The sequence below is a fragment of the Podarcis liolepis genome (assembly GCF_965112155.1).
Source record: "Podarcis liolepis genome assembly, chromosome: 15".
Lineage (NCBI taxonomy): Eukaryota > Metazoa > Chordata > Lepidosauria > Squamata > Lacertidae > Podarcis > Podarcis liolepis.
Genome location: NC_139566.1, coordinates 25407573 through 25429263, shown reverse-complemented (window position 1 = coordinate 25429263; position 21691 = coordinate 25407573). Strand labels below are relative to the sequence as shown.

At 47.5% G+C, this 21691-nt stretch overlaps 1 protein-coding gene across 4 annotated transcripts in view; it reads right to left on the bottom strand.

Moving 5' to 3' along the window:
- Nucleotides 1–21691, bottom strand: part of OSBP2 (oxysterol binding protein 2) — a gene marked incomplete at its 5' end in the record, with an annotated part of 155889 nt that overhangs the window by 118169 nt on the left and 16029 nt on the right. For 2 of the 4 annotated variants that reach the window (XM_083478548.1, XM_083478551.1), the window contains one exon: nt 5038–5246. In XM_083478548.1, the coding sequence (XP_083334674.1) occupies nt 5038–5246 (209 nt within the window). Of the gene's footprint in view, nt 1–4181; nt 4959–5037; nt 5247–21691 lie in introns of those variants that run through there. The other 2 variants (XM_083478553.1, XM_083478555.1) reach the window with 2 other exon arrangements.

The following is a 21691-nucleotide window of genomic DNA, read 5'->3' as shown; positions in this document are numbered from 1 at the left end:
TATACATCCCTCCACCAAAGGTTTTACAGAGGCAGGAAACATGAATGCAAAAGGACATCAAGGAAAAAGACAAAACAAAGAAAAATGTTTTCAAACAGGCACAAATACGTACAATGTTCTAGACAAAACAGAAGCTTTTCAGGCCTAACCAGTGGAAGAACAATATGTGACACTGCATTTCAATTCCATGGCACCTCTTTCAAGTAATGCAGAAATGGAGAGACTTTGGCCCTTTAGATGTTGCTGAACCACAACTCCCATCAGCCCCTGCAAGTGTGGCCAATGACCAGGGATGGTGGGAGTTGTAGTTCAGCAAAACGTCTGAATAGCCAAAGGTTCCCCATGGCTGAAGTAATGGCTCAGTATTACAGCTCTGGTGCTGCTGTATTTTATATTCACCAAGCAAACAAATCATTGGAGGACTATTTGATCTAAATGCTTCCATTTGAAACAGATAATAGTTGGAGATTTTCACAACCGGGATGTCCATCACGGGGCAGTAGGGGAAAGAGAGGGAAAGCAAGGGTGAGTGCGAGGTTAGAAAAAAGCACTGGAAAACACAGAAGGAGGGCACAGATTCTGGAAGGTCAGAACTTTATTCCCGGAAAATCCCACAAGTAAAACAGCTGCCGCTAGGGGGCACCAAGGACACAGCAGGGAGGAGGAAATACACAGCTGAGCAAAATCACCTAGAAAAGCCTGGGGTGAAAAGCTTACATTTTGACCGTCTGCGTGTGCGCAAGCTGTGAAACCCAAAAGTAACGCGTTCCGTTACTTCCAGGTCGCCGCAGAGCACAACCCGAAAACGCTCAACCTGAAGCAACTTCAACCCGAGGTATGACTGTATTCAGTGGCGTAGCGTGGGTTGTCAGCACCCGGGGCAAGGCAAGTAATTTGCGCCCCCTAACCCGTGGATTTGCGCCTCCTAACCCTAACCCCCAGATGTTGCGCCCGGTGCGGCCGGCCCCCCCTGCACCCCCCACGCTACGCCACTGACTGTATTGTATATTTAATAGGTTTATGTATCTCATTAGACTGTGCTGTTGAGCATGCTGAATTGTGTGGTTTTTAAAATAAAACCCACCTGAAGTTGAAAAGAAAAACAGAGGTGTAGAACCACCATATTACGAAGCAACCCAGGTGTGTGCAGAGGCTATAGTGCAGTTAAGGAGTTCTAACACACACAACTTGCACTTGTACTGTTTCCTTGCACACTCTTCTGCCTTCCCTTCCTCTCCCAGGGCACAAGCACCAAACAGGACTGCCAGGTTCAGAAAGGTTTGCCAGCTGGCAAGACAGGGTGTGCGCAAATGGATCAAAACAGACTGCATGCAGCACTGTAAACAGTACAAAAGGAGTCCGTCCCCCTTGAAGCGCAGAGAGTCAGCCTACAGCTACACCAACCCTCAGATGTGAATGTCAGTATTACAGCCCAGCAAGGTGTATGAAATGTGTGAGCCAACATCTCCATCTGTGCAAGGCTTCATATTGTTTTAAGAATGTAAGAACCACCAAAGGCCCATCTAGCCCAGCATCCTGTTCTCACAGCGGCCAACCAGATGCCCTAACAGGAAGCCCAAAAGCCAAAGGCTCTCATTTAAATTCACACTAAAGATTCTGATTTAAAGTCACGCTAGTGTGCAAAGGGCATCATGCCCTTTCTCCTCCAGCCTTAGAAAGATGGCATTTACGCTCTAGCGATTCACTGACGAGGGGAAATTATTATTTTTTGCTCATCAGGACTCTCTTCTTCAGCCAACACAGGAAGGAAGCCTCTGGCAACAGGTAGGAAATTCAGGTTCTGGAGCCACACACACAATTTCCTGATCAAATGAAACATTGTTCTATCCCAGATGAGGCAGTTGTGGTTTTGCAAAGGGATCTCCAGCTGAAGGGCATCTTGATGATGCAACCCTGCCTTTATACTAGGTACAAAGCTTTGGAACTAGATTGATGGAAGTGAGGGGGCAGATCCTGATGCTCACTTGGGGGGGGGGGGAGGAGCACGTGCCAGCTCTCAGAGATGACAGCAAGAGAAAAGACCCTTCATTCAAGGAGGCTAGAAGCGAGCAAGTGGCGACCCCAAGTGACCCGGCAACCAAGCAGCCAGCTCATGTTGCATAATGTTCACACCCATTAAGCCCAAGCAAACACAACCAGCCTGTGTGATGAAAAGAAGCAGAAATAACAGGAGGGCTTGTAGGGCATGATTAATTAAAAAGACGCCCAGCAGCCTCCATAAAAGGGCAACATGCTCCTACGTCCCTTGGGCAGCCCCCACTCCACCAGCTTCTGCAGGGGAGACTCGGCAGGTTTTAATACCAAACCGCTATACTTATTCCATTAAAGTCAGCGGGAATTAATCAGACTTGCAAGCAGAGAGAGAGAGCATTGAAAAAATCCTGGGGTGGACTGCTTGTTTATTTTTAGTGCCAGATGTAGGCAAAACGTGGTTTTATGGTCTCTAAAGAGGATTAAAAATCCCTTTAATCTGTGTTATGACATTGCTCTATCTTCAAAGTGGAATGAAACTGGGGCTTCCTGAAGTCAAGAGTGTCAGAAAGGAGCTAGCAAATGCATCCATCCTTGCGAACAGACAGAGGGGAAACAAGTCTGGCCAAGTTGACAAAGTACTGAATTTGGATCTAATGGGCGTGGATTTAATGAACACATGGCTGAGGGGGCCTGGGCTAGGGGAAAAAGAGGAAGAATAATGTGACATTCTAAAGGAATCTGTGTGTATGCGTTGGTGGAGGGGAGAGAGAGAGAGAAGCAAATTATCTTTGGTAGAAAGTGATTCAGGGCAAGGTAATAGCACAATGACAGGCTGACAGCAAAAAGGTTCAGGAAGGGTGGGAAGAAAGAGTTTAATAACTTTGTTTACATATAATTAATTGGGAACCACTTCTATAGCAAGAGGTCGCCAATATGGTGCCCTCTAGATGCTGTTGGACTACAATTCCCATCAGCAGGACCAAAGGTCAGCAGTTATGGGAACTGTAGTCCAAAGTATATGGAGGGCACCACACTGGTCACACCTGCTTTACAGTCTTGGAAGCTGTGCCTAAGACGTTGACCCATTGTTTACGTTACTATTTTCATACCTGCAGAAGCATTCCTAGAAGCCCTGGAAATGGCCCTGATGTATCTCAAATGTTTATTATCTCCATACAGCAGTCCCAAAATATAATACCACCACCTTCCTTTCATTACTCAAGCATGTTGCTTAGGAAAACTGTTCTATTCATTCCAAAGGAAGCTTCTTCCAGTATTATTCCTAGGGCAGCCTTCCCAAACCTGGCACCTTTTGGACTACAATTGCCATGAACCCTGGCCATTTGCCATGTTGGCTGGGGCTGATGGGAGCTGTAGTCCAAAAAAAATAATCTGTAGGGTATCAGGCTGGGGAAGACTGTCCTGGAGAAAGCTGCTTCCCCCTGCCCTCCTACCCCCCACTTACTGCAGCCTTGAATATCTGTTTTGTAAGATATTACAGTTCCTCTATAAATAAACCTGCTGCAAATTTACCCCCTGAAACTATATCAAGACAAACGTTCTCCTGTAGAAACCCTCAAGTGGCTGGAAATTGTGAGGGAGCAGTAAGACTGAGGGAGGAGTTGCATAGTTGCACAACCTCTGACCCCTCAAACCAAAACACAGGAAGCTGTCTTATACCAAAGTTGGACCACTGGTCCATTTGACCCAACACTGTCTACGCCGAATGGGAGCAGCTGTCCAGGGTTTCAGACCAGGGGCACATTCCCAGCCCTATCAGAAGTCACCAAGGATTGAACCTTGGGTGTATGCTGGCTGCTTTCCCATAATAAACATTGACTGATTGGACCTGGGACCTTCTGCATGCAAAATGGGTACGCTAACCAGTGAGCTACAGCCCTTTCCAACTAGTAACTGCAGAGACGAGGAAAGAGAAGAGAATACAGGGACAACCTGTCCACTTTTACATCCACATTACTTTCCCCATTTCCCCCTGCACACTTGCCTGCCATTCACAACCCCTACAAGGCTCTCTGGGGATTCAGGCAGGGGTCTCTCCCAGCCCCTCCTGATGGGATATGTTCTACCACCGAGCCACAGCCCTCGCCCAAGTCTCCAGCCACTCACAGGGGCTTGTCAGGTGCTGCCCTGCTCTTTCAATTAAACAGGCTGACAACATGCCTTACCAAGTCCCTGGCTGGTCGTGAGGCAGGCACGGCTGGTAGTCATTGCTTGACCTGTGGCAGAGGGTGAGACGCGACACAGCATCCCTGGGCCTTCACCAACAGCTTGCACACTACCGAAAAGGAAGCGCGAGATGCGCAAGGCAGCTTCCCACCCCGCAAACCTGAAGCCTGATAAGGTCACCACCGGTGGTCACCGTCTTGAAGACTGTGTCACAGAAAACCAACACCTCCCAAGTTCATTTACTAGCCTGGAAAGCCCTCTTCATTCCATCTCGGTCAAATGTAACATTAGTATCGCCGTCACTCAACACAGCGGCAAGACCTTTACGCCACCCTAAGACTGTGTGTTTGTGTCGAAGGTATTAACAGTTAAAATAAAGAGATTCTGGGCGGCAGGTCTGGTCAAGATATAACGGGCCCTGTGGATTTCTGGTTTTAAAATGCTGAAGTACTGTTTCTGAACCCCTTTGGGCCCAAGCTCACAGCTGTGTGGAAAAGCTGCTTGCTCTGCTGATTCATGCTGACCTATCCAAATTCTTAGAGGAGACAGTCAGGCATGCAAGGCACCTCTCTCCGGCTGCAGAACCTTAAGGAGCCTTGCATAACCAGCCCCTGCAGCACCCACATTAAGGATTAGAATCTAGTGATTTGTTTAGTTTTCTGGCGTAGGAGCCAAGATTTAGCTCAGTGCTCCTGTTACGACATTGCACCTCCACTAAGGACGGTGCAGTTCTCAAGGAACAGTGCAATGCTTCCTCAGACCCCAGTTTCCCCTGCAACTTCTTCTGCCACTGGGGTGTTCTGCAGGAGAGGAGGGGCCTACAGAAAGATCCTCCCCACCAAGCACGGACTCTACCTGACTGGTTGTTCCTCATGCGGATGGCTTTGGACTTGGCCAGCTCCAAAGCAGTGACCCATCGCTGCCGCTCCACTTCTGAGTGAGCCTTCAGGTGGTATGTCCTTCCCCCATTGGAAAGCACAATGTTACAAGAGTCCTCCGTGTCTATGTGAGCCGTTGACAAGTTGATGGTTCCCCGACAGGTGTGAGCCATTTCAGCTTGAGTCCTGCAAAAAGGAACAAGGGAAGAAGCATAAGCAAGCGCCTTGGGTTTCACCTTCTGATCAAGGCTAGCTAGGGGGGTGGGGGACCTCCCCCACCAGGACTTCCCTAGGCACTGAAACCAGGATTCCCACATGACTGCATCAAGTAAAACTTCCTTCGGGCAGCAGGTCCTGGTTTGAACTGTGCCAAGAAACACTGAACACTAGAGCTTTCCAAACTGTGTGTTGCGACACATTAGTAAGTCAGCTGCAGTCTGTAAGTGTGTTGCATGAATGCTCCTCTCGGGGCTACAAAGGGGTTAGTTTAACCTCTGGTTTGCTAGTAAAACTGAATTACAGTGGTGCCTTGCAAGACGAAATTAATTCGTTCCGCAAGTTTTTTCTTCTTGCGAGTTTTTCGTCTTGCGAAGCACGGTTTCCCATAGGAATGCATTGAAAATCAATCAATGCGTTCCTATGGAGACTGTCCGGGGACAGAGGGGAAGCGCCGCGGGCCTTCCCCTCTGTCCCCGGACCTGTTTTAAAGCAAGGGAAGGGGCAGCGGGGAGAATCGCTTCTCCCCGTTGCCGCCCCTTGGTTCAAAAGGGGTCCGGGGAGAGAGGGGAAGGCACGCGCGCGCCTTCCCCTCTGTCCCCGGAGATTGCGGGGCTGGCAACGGGGAGAAGCGATCTTCTCCCCGCCGCCCCTTGCTTCAAAAGAGGTCCGGGGTGCGGTGGCAAGCTTCGTTTTGCGAAGCAAGCCCATAGGGAAATTCGTCTTGCGAAGCAACTCGAAAACGAAAAAACCTTTCGTCTTGCGAGTTTTTCGTCTCGCGAGGCGTTCGTCTTGCGGGGCACCACTGTACTGTGTCACAAAATGATGCAGGTCTACAAAGTGTGTCACTAATATGAAAAGTTTGGAAAGCTCTGCTGTAAGCAGTGCCTTCACTGTGGAATCCTGGATCTACTAGTACTGTACATCTCTGGGTAATCTGCCATAGATCAGCAAAGGCTTCCTGATGCCTCGTTTGTTTTGCATATATACTGAAACCAAAACTGGTAACACAGAAATAAAAACCTAGATTTCAGTACAGTGGTACCTCAGTTTACGAACAGTCCTGTTTACGAACTATTCAGTTTATGAACACCACAAAACCAGAAGTAGTGTTCTGGTTTGCAAACTTTACCGCGGTCTACTACCAGAAGCCGAATGGTGGAAGGGCACAGGCAGCGGGAGGCCTCATTAAGGAAAGTGCACCTCGGTTTAAGAATGGATTTGGTTTAAGAACGGACTTCAGGAACAGATTAAGTTCGTAAACTGAGGTACCACTGTATAAACTTAACTCAAAGCAAGCGGCACCTTAAAATCAGCCTTCACCAACCTAGTGCCTTCCAGATGTTCTGGACGACAACCCCAATCAGCCCCAGGCAGCAGGCAGCTTTGCACTAGAGTTGTAGTCCAAACATCTGGAGCACACCAAGTTGGTGAAGGCTGCTGTGCATCTGCTAGGGAGTCACCTGTGTGTGACAAATTGGATGAAACCAAGTGTTTTGACGGACGAAACTACAGTAGTGGGTGTGCCTTAAGTAATGCCAACTGACAATGTTATATATCAAAAGAGACACATTCTCCCTCAAGCAAGCAAGAAGTCTAAGCTCCTTGTGAAAATGTTTCAATTGTCCTGCGTACCTGTTGTCCTGTTGCAAAGCATATATTTGCCAATAAGTTGTCAAAGAACAAACAGAATTATCCGGAAACTCAGCTCTGTCTGCTACAAGCCCATTCAAAGAGTAGCAGCCTGTTTACTTTGCTGTGGGGTCCCTAAGCCTCAAAAATAGCTGGAAGGTTTGACAGCAGGAAGACTATAATTTCCCAGAAGTAGTCATACTTAAGGCAGCAGAAACAAAAACAAAAAACCACAGAGTTGTGCTCTGGAAATCCCCGGGGCGTGTGAAAACGGTGAGACTGTGAGGAAAGTGGTCTTTTTCTCCGCATAAACTAGCATTGCTGCATATTATTCTAATCCTGCTGCATGAAGAGTCTAAAGTGTTCTGGGCACTGCACAGATATTAAAAACAAGTCAGCCCCTGCCACAGTTTCAAAATCTAATTATTAGATTTATACCTAAGAACATAAATGCAGCCTTGCTGGGTCAGAACAAAGGCCCACCTAGTCCAGCGTCCTGTTCTCACAGTGGTCATCCAAATGCCCGTGGTAAGTCTGGAAGTGTAACAACACTCTCCCCCTACCCCACCCCAATTCCCAGCAGCTGGCATTTGGACCTCCAACAGCAGAGATAGAGCACAGTCATTCTGGCAAGTAACTACTGAGAGCTTTAAACTCCATGAATCCTTTTTAAACCCATCAAAGTTGGTGGCTGTCATTACGTCCTGTCAGGTGGTGAGGTGGCTGCTCACGAGTAACCAGGCAGGACTCCCACCTGTCTTTAACAGGTTTTATTTGTGCAAACTATTTACAGTGCAGAACCAGAAAGTTCATGTCCGTCTCAGTCACTTGCAGATTCCGGGAGTGGCCTCTTCTGGTCCCCCCCAAGCATAAGAACTTAGACACCCCAAATCTTCGCCTCCCCTCCTTACGTTTCACCCCTCTGTGCAAACTGGGCGACCCGGGCTAGGTGATGCGCTTGGGCTCTCAGTAGCATCTTCGAGCCCTCTCCTCGCTCGGCTTTCCCCTTCCTCCTCTGCTCCACTGGAGGTGTGGTTTTCCCCACTGTTGGATGAGGAGCTGCTCCTCAGAAGCATGGGAGGCTCTCTGTATTCCTCTGCCTTCCACCCCTGTTCCGATAGCAGTCCCCTGACACTTCCTGTGGAAGCAAATACCACAGTTCCCTAACCTTTCCTCATAGGGGAGTTGTGCCACCCCTTGAACATTTTGGTTGCCCTTTTCTGAGTACACGCTGAAAAAGATATTAAGAAGGAAGACAAAAACAAGCCTATTTCCTACGTCTGGGTAGCTTCCAGATTGTCACTATTTTACAGGGATGATTCAACTGTATTCTGGCGCACTTGGAACATTTATGCAACCCGCTTCCATCTCACTCTGTACTGTCTACCCTGACTGGCAGCGACTCTCCAGGGTTTCAAGACAGCAGGTTCCCATCCCTGCATGGAGATGCCATTGCGAACTGAATTTGGGACTTTCTGAATGGAAGGAAGTTGCTCTACCAACTCAGCTAAGCAGAGCCCAAGCCATGCCGTGTGCAATTTCCTGCCTCTGTAGGGCTGCTTAAGGTTTTCCTGGTTATTTTCACTAAAGGCATCACGGTTTTGCTGCAACCGAAGCAAATGCAAAATTATCAGAAATGAAGATGTAAAATCCCAACAGCTAAGATGCTGCTAAATCTAAGTGCAGGTTGCACAGTCCAAGGTGCCCATCCAGATGGTTAAGCGAATCCAACCCACCCACCAACTTCCGTTTGGCATCCGAAGCCTTATTCATGGAAACCATACGCAAATTTAAACCTGCAAGGAAGATATGCAGAAAACTGCAATTATTTCATAATACGGCTGCTACAGTCGTACCTTGGATCTCAAACGCCTTGGCTCCCGAACAAATCGGCTCCCAAACAATCAAAACCCAGAAGTGATTGTTCCGGTTTTCAAACGATTTTTGGAAGCCGAATGTCCAGCGCAGCTTCTGATTGGCTGCAGGACACTCCTGTAGCCAATCGGAAGCCACGCCTTGGTTTTTGAACAGCTCCGGGAGTTGAATGGACTCCCAGAACACATTCTGTTCTAGAACCAATGTACGACTGTACTGGGATCAGCTGCTTTGAGCAGTTCAAAGTTCTGGTCCTGACTTACAAACTCTTAGTGTGTTGGGGCCAAAGTACCCATCTCCTTATGTGCCTCTGCTATCCTTCAAGATCCTCAAAGGTCTTTCTCTGGGTTTCCCTGTCCTCCCAGGTGTGGTGCAGGTGCTACTGGAAATACAGTGGTACCTCAGGTTAAGTACTTAATTCGTTCCGGAGGTCAGTTCTTAACCTGAAACTGTTCTTAACCTGAAGCACCACTTTAGCTAATGGGGCCTCCTGCTGCCGCCGCGCCGCCAGAGCACAATTTCCATTCTCATCCTGAAGCAAAGTTCTTAACCTGAAGCACTATTTCTGGGTTAGCAGAGTCTGTAACCTGAAGCGTATGTAACCTGAAGCGTATGTAACCTGAGGTACCACTGTAAGGCCTTCCCAACTAGCGGCACCCCAGTTCCAGAACGCTCTCCCCAAGCAGCTCACCTGCTCCAATGCATTTTCCAGCATCAAGCAAAACCTGCTTTATTTTACCAGACTTTTAAATGTTTTAGCATGCTGGCCGGTTTAATCTCAATTAAACGGCAACTTGCAGTTTTTTTTAGCTTATTTTAATGTATTAGCTGTTTTAAGAAGTTTCTAACGTTTTACTTTAAGTTACCCAGATAACTTGTGTTTGAAAGGGGGGGGGGGTTAACTTGGAACGAACAGAATGAGCACAGCTCACAATGCTGCCAACGTGGATCGCAGTGCTCAGCAAGCTGCACGTGTCTTGCTCAAGACTTTGCTTGGAAATCAGTCATTCGTGAATTACTTCCAGACACATGCACATTCCCAGAGGATAACTTCAACAAACCAAACGGCTGGACTGCGTTCCAGAGTACGTTGACCAGCTCCTTTACTCTCAAAAAAGGGATCATTTTTTTTAAGGGAGGTTTGTTTTTTTAATATCACTTTTAAAGATAACACGGAAATCTATTTTCCCTACTTGCACGCAGACACTCCCAGAGTGCTCTCAGCAGACACTTCCCCATCTACTGCTATGCACGGAGCCGTAAAGGTGCCCTTCAGCAGTGAATAGCCAGCATCTCAACAGATTCTCCTACTCAGTATTAGCATCTCAACGACTGAATAACAAAAATACATGGGCAAGTTTCCAGTCTCAAATATGAGATAATCCTTAAGAAGCATGCATGGAGGGAGTAGGGGAGACACAGTCCTGGATTACTATGTAGGCGCACACACACGCGCGCACACACACACACACACAAAGATAATGCTAGAACATCAACCTTCGGTCATTTTTGCTGGTATTAACAAACAGAAGGATATTAGCAAGAGGGCACCTAAATAAGGAATTGACAAAAGAATGCTTCTCCAAAATACACACGGAACACTGTTTTAAACACCTAATGTTTAGCACTTGGTTAAGTAAAAATTGTGTGAAGAACTCCATACATTGTTAATTGCCAACTCAAATATAAGCTGAAACCTTATAGGAGTCTAAGTGAGCATGCTTGGTTGTAAAGATTAATTAAGGTCACTTCCCAACCCTATCTGAGCAGACATTCCAATTTTATTTTGCAGAGAAGTTATACCTTCCTGATTTTTTGTTTTGGCTTCTTATTTTTGGAAACATGTTTGTTGCACAAGAGCACCAAATCCATGTTGTGCAACCTGAATTTGCTGGACTACAGTTTAATCCCACCTGCAAAATGGAATTGGTCTGGAAGTGTGCACTGCTAGGTTAATGGAAGCCTATTAGGATGGAGAAAACCAGTGGGACACTTATCTCTTGAGCATAGAAGCACATGCTACGGCACATCAAAGAGGACACAAAGTCAAAAGAAGTAGAAAAATTAAAAGAGACAGAATTGTCCACTGAATCACTGTGAGTGGTAGCACACGATTCCAAGACTCATTTAGTCCTGAGGACATACTGTCTCCAAAAGGTTCAGGGTGATCTTGACACCAATAATGAAATCAGTAAGCATTGTTAGAAACTGGGATAGAAAAGCCAGGAGCCAAATGGCTTCTGGGACTTAGATTGTGGGGGCCAAAACAGAATGTCTAGTCATCATTTGGGGGGGGATGTCAGTAACACTTTATTATTTTGATAAGCATGAACTAATATGCAATTCACATAAGTGACACATTGTGAATATCACACTTTTAACAGAAATTGTTAATACATGTTTAATTTGGTGTTTACAATAAAAAATATTGGTACCATACAGTAATACCTCGGGTTAAAGTCGCTTCGGGTTAAATCTTTTCAGGTTGCGTCCCGCGGTGACCGGGAAGTAACAGAACAGATTACTTCCAGGTTTCGCCGCTCACGCATGTGCAGACGCTCAGAATGGCATCACGCGCACACGCAGACGCGGCGAATCGCAGACACGGGTTACGTTCTGCTCATGATGCGAACGGGGCTCTGGAATGGTACAGAGGTACAGTGGTACCTTGGGTTACATACACCTCAGGTTACATATGCTTCAAGTTACAGACTCCGCTAAGCCAGAAATAGTGCTTCAGGTCAAGAACTTTGCTTCAGGATGAGAACAGAAATCGTGCTCCGGCGGCACAGCAGCAGCAGGAAGCCTCATTAGCTAAAGTGGTGCTTCAGGTTAAGAACAGTTTCAGGTTAAGTACGGACCTCCGGAACGAATTAAGCACTTAACCCGAAGTACCACTGTACTTCAATTTTCAAAACACCCTCACTCCTTATTGTTAAACTCCTTAACATATTGTCTATCCTTAGCATATACTTTGAGGCTTCAAAACACATACATTTCAGTAATCCTTGAGTGTCAGCCAGGCGCAAAAAATGGCACCCAGACTTTCTGAGGTGCTCGCAAATGGAGAATCTTTAGGCACAAAATGCACCTGGTGCCCTGCTAATTTCAAACCCTGTCAGCAAGGCATCCCAAAGAGTAAGTGTTGTGTGAAATGGGTGACTGCAACCACTTACACATATCTTCTGGTCACAACAGTGAGGTATAATTACCAGGTACCCTTAATGACTTGCCTGTCTAGTCACCAATGCATGCTTGTTGCGTTTGGGCCAGGGCAATGGGGCCTTTCCCCCCAATATTCACCTCATTTTAAAACGAGAATACCTTTTCAATGTTTACACCAATGTATGATACATACTGTATTTTGCTGATTCTCAAGTTTGGGGAAGTGATCTCATCTGTTTCCGATGTCTACGAAGCTGTTCTGAAGCCAATATAGTTGATTCATTAAAGGATGTAAAAAGGATTTGCAACTCCACCCAAAAGGAAGCTGGCTATATGCCGTGTGTGTGTTTTAAGGGTCAAAATTTCTTTCGGCTTTTTAATTTCCTGGAGACCAGTGTCATGTACTAGCAGATGAGTGAGTTGTAACATTCTGCCGAAAAATCCAGTACAAGTGCTGCAGTATCGGAAACTTGTTGAGCAACAGATTGCAGAATCTATTGTGCAACAATGTTTCCCTGGTACAAAAGAGTTCAATAGCAGAATATGTATATCGCTAACCGTGTTAGAAACTCTGATATACTGTATAAAGCTAGGCACTAAATGGCTCCTTAAACCAAGGTTATAGTTGCCAAAGCAGAATGCCTTGTTGCCATTTTGTGGTAGGATGGCTCTAAAGTCTTATTTTTCAAATGATGGACTGACTGTGATTGATTCTCAGTTAAACATGTGTCTAGTATAGATGTATACATGTGTCTGGTTCAGATTACTTAAGAACTTTGAGAACTTAAAAGAATTAAAGACACTTGGTCCAGGGACAGTCCACATATATACTGTACTGACCTACTCACGCCTCTATTTTTTAATGGTGACTGCTCCCGCTCAGACTGCACAGAAAAAGCATTTTGTTTCTTTAAATTCATTCTGATTGTGCGGATAAAATACAACTGATAGAATTCTACAGGATGTGGTATTAGTCTGCGCAAACCATCAAGATCCAATGATCTGCAGGCATCTTCACTTGGCTGCAAGTGGTCGATATGTGCTTGGCGCCTGGCTAATTTCTAACACTGATCCCTTGAAGGCTGCTTGAAACCCAGCCTAGAGTTGATGCAGGTGTACGTCACCGCCCCCACTGCTATTCCCTAGAGAAGCCTTCTTTAATTTAGAACCCTCCAGCAGTGTTAGAAACTGAGATATGAAAGCTAGGTGCTAAATGGCACCATAAATCTAGGTTATAACCACAGGAATGGACCACAGCCTAGGCCCTAAAAAAAGCTCAACAACTTTGAACTGAACCCCCTAAAAACAGGGGTAGATCACTGCCAGATTTTAATTCAGAAAGTAGATTGCAGCCTCTTGGGAGTTGACCACCCCTGGTCTAGTCCTTCCCCTGCCCACACCCTTAATATTCTTAAGAAGGTCTCTTCACCAGTCTTCAGAGAGTAGATGGAAGTGGGGAGGCAGAAAAAGGTCCTCCTTTCCTTCCACTCTGCAGTTCTAATCTGAAATCTTAGGCGCAGTACTGCACCCAGAACTCAGAAACTGCTCACGCTAATGAAATTACCTGTCGCAAAGTGCGCCTAGAACAATGGGAGTTTGCAAACACTGCCCTCCAGATGTTTTGGACTACAACTCCCATTAGCCCACAGCCAGCAAAACTTCTCAGGACTTCTAGAAATCTCAAGTCTTACAGAAGAGAGTAGATTTTGTGATTCTGTTACTGTCCTAATAATACAGTTTCTGAAGACACTCGGCAAGCATCTGACCCACCATATACCATCCTTGGAAGCTGCGCTACATACCGTATTTTTCGCCCCATAGGATGCACTTTTTCCCCTCCAAAAATGAAGGGGAAATCTGGGTGCGTCCTATGGGGCGAATGCAGGCTTTCGCTGAAGCCTGGAGAGCGAGAGGCATCGGTGCGCACCGACCCCTCTCGCTCTCCAGGCTTCAGGAAGCTATCCGCAAGCCTTGCAAGCCCGGTGGGAGTACCCGCGGGCTCACAAGGCTTGCGGGCAGCAGCCTGCAGCCCCCGCGAGTGTCCGCAAGCCTTGCGCGCCCGGCAGGAGGTCCCACCGGGTGCGCGAGGCTTGGGGCAGCAGCCTGTCGCCCGAAGCATGGGGAGCCCTCCGGAGGGCTCCCCCTGCTTCGGGCGAGTGTCTGCAAGCCTCCCGCGCCCGGCAGGAGGTCCCGCCAGTGCGCGAGGCTTGGGGCGGCAGCCTGCCGCCCGAAGCACGGGGAGCCCTCCGGAGGGCTCCCCCTGCTTCGGGCGAGTGTCTGCAAGCCTCACGCGCCCGGCAGGAGATCCCACCGGGTGCGCGAGGCTTGGGGCGGCAGCCTGTCGCCCGAAGCACGGGGAGCCCTCCGGAGGGCTCCCCCTGCTTCGGGCGAGTGTCTGCAAGCCTCCCGCGCCCGGCAGGAGGTCCCACCGGGTGCGCGAGGCTTGGGGCGGCAGCCTGTCGCCCCAAGCACGGGGAGCCCTCCGGAGGGCTCCCCCTGCTTCGGGCGAGTGTCTGCAAGCCTCCCGCGCCCGGCAGGAGGTCCCACCGGGTGCGCGAGGCTTGGGGTGGCAGCCTGTCGCCCAAAGCACGGGGAGCCCTCCGGAGGGCTCCCCCTGCTTCGGGCGAGTGTCTGCAAGCCTCCCGCGCCCTCCAGGAGGTCCCGCTGGTGCGCGAAGCTTGGGGCGGCAGCCTGTCGCCCGAAGCACGAGGAGCCCTCCGGAGGGCTCCCCCTGCTTCGGGCAAGTGTCTGCAAGCCTCCCGCGCCCGGCAGGAGGTCCCACCAGGTGCGCGGGGCTTGGGGCGGCAGCCTGTTGCCCGAAGCATGGGGAGCCCTCCGGAGGGCTCCCCCTGCTTCCGACAGGTGAGCGCAAGGCTTGGGGCGGCAGCCAGAGCTGGGGGGGGGAAATAATTTTTTAAATTTCATTTCCCCCCCAAAAAATGAGGTGCGTCCTATGGGCCAGTGCGCCTTATAGGACGAAAAATACGGTATAAGTCATTCCTCTTCCATTGGTCCTAGGCAAATCAGAAACTTCCGGTGTGGCCTCATTCTCTCAGTCCCTCTCTTACATGCAACCCGAAGTGGCCTTGAGCCCAAGCGCTGCCTCTCTGAGACTCCCACGCCCCCAAGGCAGAGTGCTTTGCTGTGTTTCTGATCAAGCCGCATCACATGATGCCTCAAGGACTCCAAGCAATGCTGCATCATGGAACTCATCTTTTCGTCTCCAGAGCCACAGAGTAGGATGATTAATAGCCTTGGAGGAGAAGCCAGGTGCTCAGATACACTTACATCAACAGGCGATGCATGTCCTAGTTTCCCTCTCTCCAACTGAAATGAAAAATGCAGGCACAACCTCCGAAAACAAATTGTGCCGTGTGGCTACTCAAACAAGTTTTGAGCACCAGACTGCCTATGAATCAGAACATAATAGCCCTCCTGGATCAGGCCAATGGTTCATCTAGTCCAACATCCTGTTTTTACAGTGGCCGCCCAGATACATGTGGGAAACCCACAAGCAGGGTCTGAGCACAACAGCACTCTCCCCACTTGTGATTCCCAACAACTGATATTCAGAGACATACTGCCTCCAACAGTGGAGATATAACAGAAAGCTTAGCTGATATCACAACATCCTTACTACGAGTGCTAGAAACTCAGATATATAAGATAGACATGAAATGGCTCCTTAAACCAAGGTTACGGTTGCCAAAATGGAATGCCTAGTTGCCATTTGGGGGCAAGACGACTCTAAGTCTTATCTTTTTAAGGATGGGCCAACTGTGATCAATTCTCAGTTAAACACCTGGCTAGTTCAGATGACAACCTTGAGCTAGGTTAGGAGCTTTGAGAACTTGAAGAAGAAAAGTCACTTGGTCCAGGGACAGTCCATATATATTGGCCTATTCCAACCTCTTTTTCTTAATGCACTTGCTCAGGCTGCACAGAAAAAGCAACTTGATTCAACAGATTCATTGTGATTGTACAGATAAAATACAACTGATAGAATACTATAGGGTAGGATATTAATGTGTGGAAACAATCCAGATCCAGTGATCCCCATATGGTGGAGATGTCAGGCACCATCCTGGCACCCAGGCATCTTCACTTGGTCACAAGTGGTCGAAAGCTAGGTGCAAAATGTGCTTGGCTAATTTCGAACACTGCTCACTAAACTCCTACCACAAGAACCGAGGAGCACAAAAGATTTATATACAAGACAGCAATGTGGGTGTTGCAGAATACTTTGAATTGCATGCTGCTCAAATTGCACCTTCACTGCTGCTTCCTTTGCTGCACTGGGGGGAAATCACAGTGTTGCCTTGGAGTTATGTGTGGACAGTTGCTTTGAACTTCTCTCCAAACAAACCACAAGCAAGAAGTCAAGGTCTGCCTGGGGGTAAACAAACCAGGAGCGCTGGTTTGCACATAATGCAACATCCACAGCTGTTGTTTCCTTCCAATTCAGCAAATAGAGTTTTTCAGGATTTGAGCAGCATGCAGGTAGGTAGCATGCTGCTTACTCATGGTCAGCCATAGTTTTCCTAGGATATGGTTTATCATTACAGTCATACCTCGGGTTGAATACGCTTCGAGTTGAGCGCGTTCGAGTTGCACTCCTCAGCAACCCGGACGTAACGGAGCGTGTTACTTTCGGGTTTCGCCACTTGCGCAGATGCTCAAAATGACGTCACGCGCATGCGCAGAAGCGGCAAAAAACAACACGCACGTGCACAGACATGCCATCGCTACTTACATTTACTTCTGGATGCAAACAGGGCTCCAGAACAGATCCCATTCGTATCTAGAGGTACCACTGTATATGTGAACATAGATATTCAAATACAACTTGGTTCTTTGCTTAATAAAAATGTTATTATTGTTATTGTTATTATTGTTGTTATTGTTATTACAATAAGTGGTAGAGTTCAGAAGGGGGCAATACAAGACAAGACAAGCATTATGTCAAATCAAACCAAATAAAAAGAATGCATGAGCTGGTGGCAACTGGTTCAGGCTGGGGGTTACAAAAACAAAGGCCTGCTGTCCTTATTATAAAAAAGGGCAGCCTGAGCTGGCCCACCTACATGCCCAAGTATCTTTGAGGTGGGGCTGAACTATTCCTAACCCTGAAACAATTATTCCTGGAATGCAATTTTGTAAGGCCAGTGCTTTTAAAAGTACACATTACTTCATATGCATTTTAAAGTTGTTGGCATCCATTTGTCTCGAGAGAGAATGGAGTGTTCCTCGGGGGGGGGGGCATCAAACCACTGCGTTAGCAGCAGAGATGTGCTTTCCTTGGGGCGCAAGCCTGGGCAGTGTGTATGGAGGTCCCTCCTTTTGACCTCACTGATGTGGTCCAAAGGAAAGGAAAGAAATACGTTTGGTACCAGCTTGGCTACAGGAGTTGCCAGAAAGAGGCATATAGGGCGTCACCCAACCGTCTTAAGGATGCCATTCTGGATTTGTGTAGGGTTTACTCCTTGGTCTTTTCTCCTCCTAAAGATATCCCACAAGGCAGCGGTGATTTAAGGTCAGAGTTTTCCTTCTCTGAGAGGGGCTACCTTTCCCTGATGGACGAGCCATACCGGCCCCTCACTTCCCTGTGCAGAAACCATTTGGACCCATTACCATTGGACCCACTCTTGGTCTTGCCTGCTCCATCAGCCAGAACTTGTCTTTGCATGCTGTGGAAGTCCCCAATTCACTGAGGGTTTGAGACCCATCAGCTACCCTCGCCTGGTTTAGCCGGCCAGCCAAAGCCAGATGTTGTACTATGACTGTTACGACAGATGTAATTCCTAAATTCATTGTTTGAATGCTGTTAGTGCAACGGTTCTCCACCTGTGGGTCCCCAGATGTTGTTGGACTACAACTCCCAGCATCCCTGAGCTCTGGCCTTGCTAGCTAGGGATTATGGGAGTTGTAGTCCAACAACATCTGGGGACCCACAGGTGGAGAACTGCTGCGTTAGTGGAAGAACGCATAAAAAAATCAAGGGCACATCATAGCTCAGGGTCAGGCAACAAGAAACATGGTGCCCTCCCAATGCTGCTGGACTCTGACTTCCATCATCCCTGACTATTGGCCATGCTGACTGGGGCTGATGGGAGCTGGAAGTCCAACGACAACTGGAGGGTGCCACAATGAAGAAGAAGAAGAAGAGTTTGGATTTGATATCCCGCCTTTCACTCCCCTTCAGGAGTCTCAAAGCGGCTAACATTCTCCTTTCCCTTCCTCCCCCACAACAAACACTCTGTGAGGTGAGTGGGGCTGAGAGACTTCACAGAAGTGTGACTGGCCCAAGGTCACCCAGCAGCTGCATGTGGAGGAGTGGAGATGCGAACCCGGTTTCCCAGATTACATGACTACCGCTCTTAACCACTACACCACACTGGCTACTCATATCCTACACTTTGTGGATTTTACATTCACAGAAGATTCTTGCAGCATAAAGCAAACAGAGGAACATTCTGCACTTTTATTCCTAGTTACTGGATTTATTTCCTGCCAAAACAGCCCAGGGCAGCAAGCAAGATCCACCATTTTTTAACGAAACAAAAACATTCTGAAACCGTTAACACATTCTAAAACCAATTACACTCATCTAAAGGCAACTGCAGTTAGAAACATTCCAAAGTAAGTTTCAGGTGAAAAAACCCACATCTTTCCATCAAGGAATCTGGGGGTTTGCCAGGGACAGTATCCGTCCGTCACCAAATGTCTAGAAATGTTCTCCTAGTGATGAAGACAGAAGCACTTTGCTAGGGACTCATTCCATAATTGGGGAACTACCAGTCTCAATTGCTGAAGACTTCTTTTCCCCACCTGCGAACTGCTTTGACCACAAATGCAGTATATAAAAAAACTGATTATGCCATTCTGCCCTTTTTCCCTGTGTGGCTGATGGGGCTCCAAATTGCCTCTGACAATCCTGCTGGTCTTCACCACCACATGTAGCAATTGTATTTTTATAACTTGCTGATCCAGCAACTCAGCTGAGAGAGAAATAGGCATGTATTTATATTTGCACAATTGGCTTCTGGCTGACAGTGCTGTAAAAGTAACACAGCGAGTTTTTCATTTTACATTTGCGTTTCCATTCCTCTAGCAGAATTATTAATTTGTATGGGGCTTTGTCTTAAAGAACAAATATTATAGTAATCACACCAAGACCTCGCCTAAGTTCTGCAAAATTTACAGCAAGATTACGGTAATCAAAAATCAACAAAGAAGGTTGAAGTAACTGAAAAGGCTTAACTAAATATCCCAGAAAGCCAAATTAAGTTTTTTCAATCGTTCTGTGTAAACTCTGGTGCCTCTGCCTCTCCCACAACTTGCAAAATGAGAACAATGCAAAAGAAAAATAAAATAAAATCATACTCAATTTGCTTAAATTGCAAAGTGGACACTTTATAGCAGAGATGCAAAAAACGCATTACCTTAAACAACAACTTATTCACTATCCTCTTCAAGTATCCTTACAAAAGCTCAAGCCACAGTAAGTTGGTTGATATTTATAAGTTGCCACGAGACTCTTCGTTGCTGCAGCAGTCAGACAAGGGTGCTTTTCTTATACATGCTTATGAAAATAAAATGCACACCAAACATCTTGCAGTTATGAAAAGGTTGCTAACTTGTAGACATACTTACAGCATCATATTAATCTCATCGCTGCTTAAGACACTATCCAAAACACATCTTGTTTAAGACACTTTTTCCATATAAAGCAGAATATCCATAAAACAAATTTGCAGAGTTTACTGGATTTAACAGAGTTTACTGGATTTATTAATTTCTGAGAAAAATACAGCTCATTCCTGTAGTTTTGCCAAAGGCAGATCTAGAGTCTATTGCAGCCTTTTCCAACCTGGTGTCCTCCAGATGTTTTAGCCTACAAATGCTATGAGTCCTACTTAGGGATGGTGAGTGATGTAATCCAAAACAGCAGCAGATTGATTAAAAGTTTTAACACCACTGGACGTGACTTCACCATTATAGAGTTCACACTGTCCAAGAGTCACTTCAGCATCTACTGCGGAAAGTGTTTCAAGAATACCATAGGCCAATACAGGGCTAATCTGAAACAGCTCTATAAATTCACTTCCCTCCTCTCCCTTTTTCAGAGAAATTCCACCATCACTATAGATTGCACAATCTTGTGCGCACCGACCCCTCTCACTCTCCAGGCTTCAAGGATAACCGCCTAAAGCCTCCAGAGTGCGGCGGGAGCTCCCGCTGCGCTCCGGAGGCTTCGGGTTCCTTTCGCTGAGGGGTAGGTGCCCCTTCAAGCTAAGCGGGAGGAGAAATGGAAGGGGCTCCGTTTCTCCTGCCGCTTCGCTGAAGGGGCGCTGCGCAGAGAGGGGGAGATTTTTTTTTCTTGTTCTCCCCCTCTAAAACAAGGTGCGTCCTATGGAGCGAAAACTACGGTACTTTGCTCCACAACATTAAAACTCACCTACCCCTTGCACTAATGGGCAGAGAACTGAATATAGCCCTACTGTTCCCTTGCAAACCAGGGCGAGAAATCATGGTTTGAAGTGGGTCTGCATTTCCCACCCTACATGAGCTCTTCCATTTATTATCCATTATTATCCAGTATATATTTTGGTAGAGGAACATAAAGAAGAGAAACTATCGAAGCTTCACATTTTCTTGATGCATTCTTAACCTGTTCTGTGCCCAATATCTGCTGTCATTTGAACCTTCTCCTCATATTGCATTGTTCTATTTCATCAGTCCTTGTTGGACCTAGACATATAAATATACAGGAATATGTATGTAGACTGCTTCACTTTCAAGCAGATGCAGTGAAAGCTGCCTTAATGTGCTGGTCCCGGGGGGAAGGTTACCGTTGGCGTAGTCAAAGTCTGGTCCTGGGTCACTAGCCTGGAAACAGTTCACAAGGAGCGGGGCGAGGTCCGAAGCAGGAAGCCGGGCGGGGACAGGAACACTGGAGGGTCAGGTCTGGGTCCGGGCAGGAACAGGTACTCAACAACGATGTTGCTCCCGCAACCTGGCTGACTGGCCTTTATCTTCTCTGAGGCCAGGGGCGGTCCCGGCCCCCAGGAGACCCGCCTCTCCTGGCCTTAAGGTGAGCACTCCTCCTGGGAGAAACCAGTTCCCTTCGCCTCTCTGCCCTGAGCCTCTGCAGTTCAGGAGAGGCTGAAGGGTTACTGGGCCCAGGGGGAGACTCACCTGTAGGCACTGAGTCCTTAACCACCTCTGGAGCCAGAGTGGATTCACCTGGTGCCTGCTCCTGAGGATCCGGCACAGGTGCAGGCGCCTCAGAATCAAGGCCCTGCCCCAGTTCAGCCGTGCAGGCTGGGATTCCTCCGGTTCACCCTCTGAATCGGATTCCCAGGCCATCACGCTTAACAACAGACTAATAAGCACACTACAGTTTGTTCACACCAAGCACTGGGATGCCCCATTCTGGACTAATTGTAGTTTCCAAAACATTTCAAGGGAAACCCATCTAGTGAGAACGTTAAATCCAGGACATGAACAGGGGCCCTAGCACCCAGGAGTGCTCCAACAAGACATCAATTTCTCCCTCATAGCTCCTTTGTCCTCATAATCTCAATGAAGACAGGAATTTCCTGTTCATTCAAATGAGTGCAGAGTTGCCCTTAAGTGTGGCCTTTTATTCATAGCCACTGTATGCCTGAGCTCTACATGTTATGGTAGGGAAATTCCACTTACCCAGTCACAAAACAAAGTCATAAAAATGGGCAGAACAG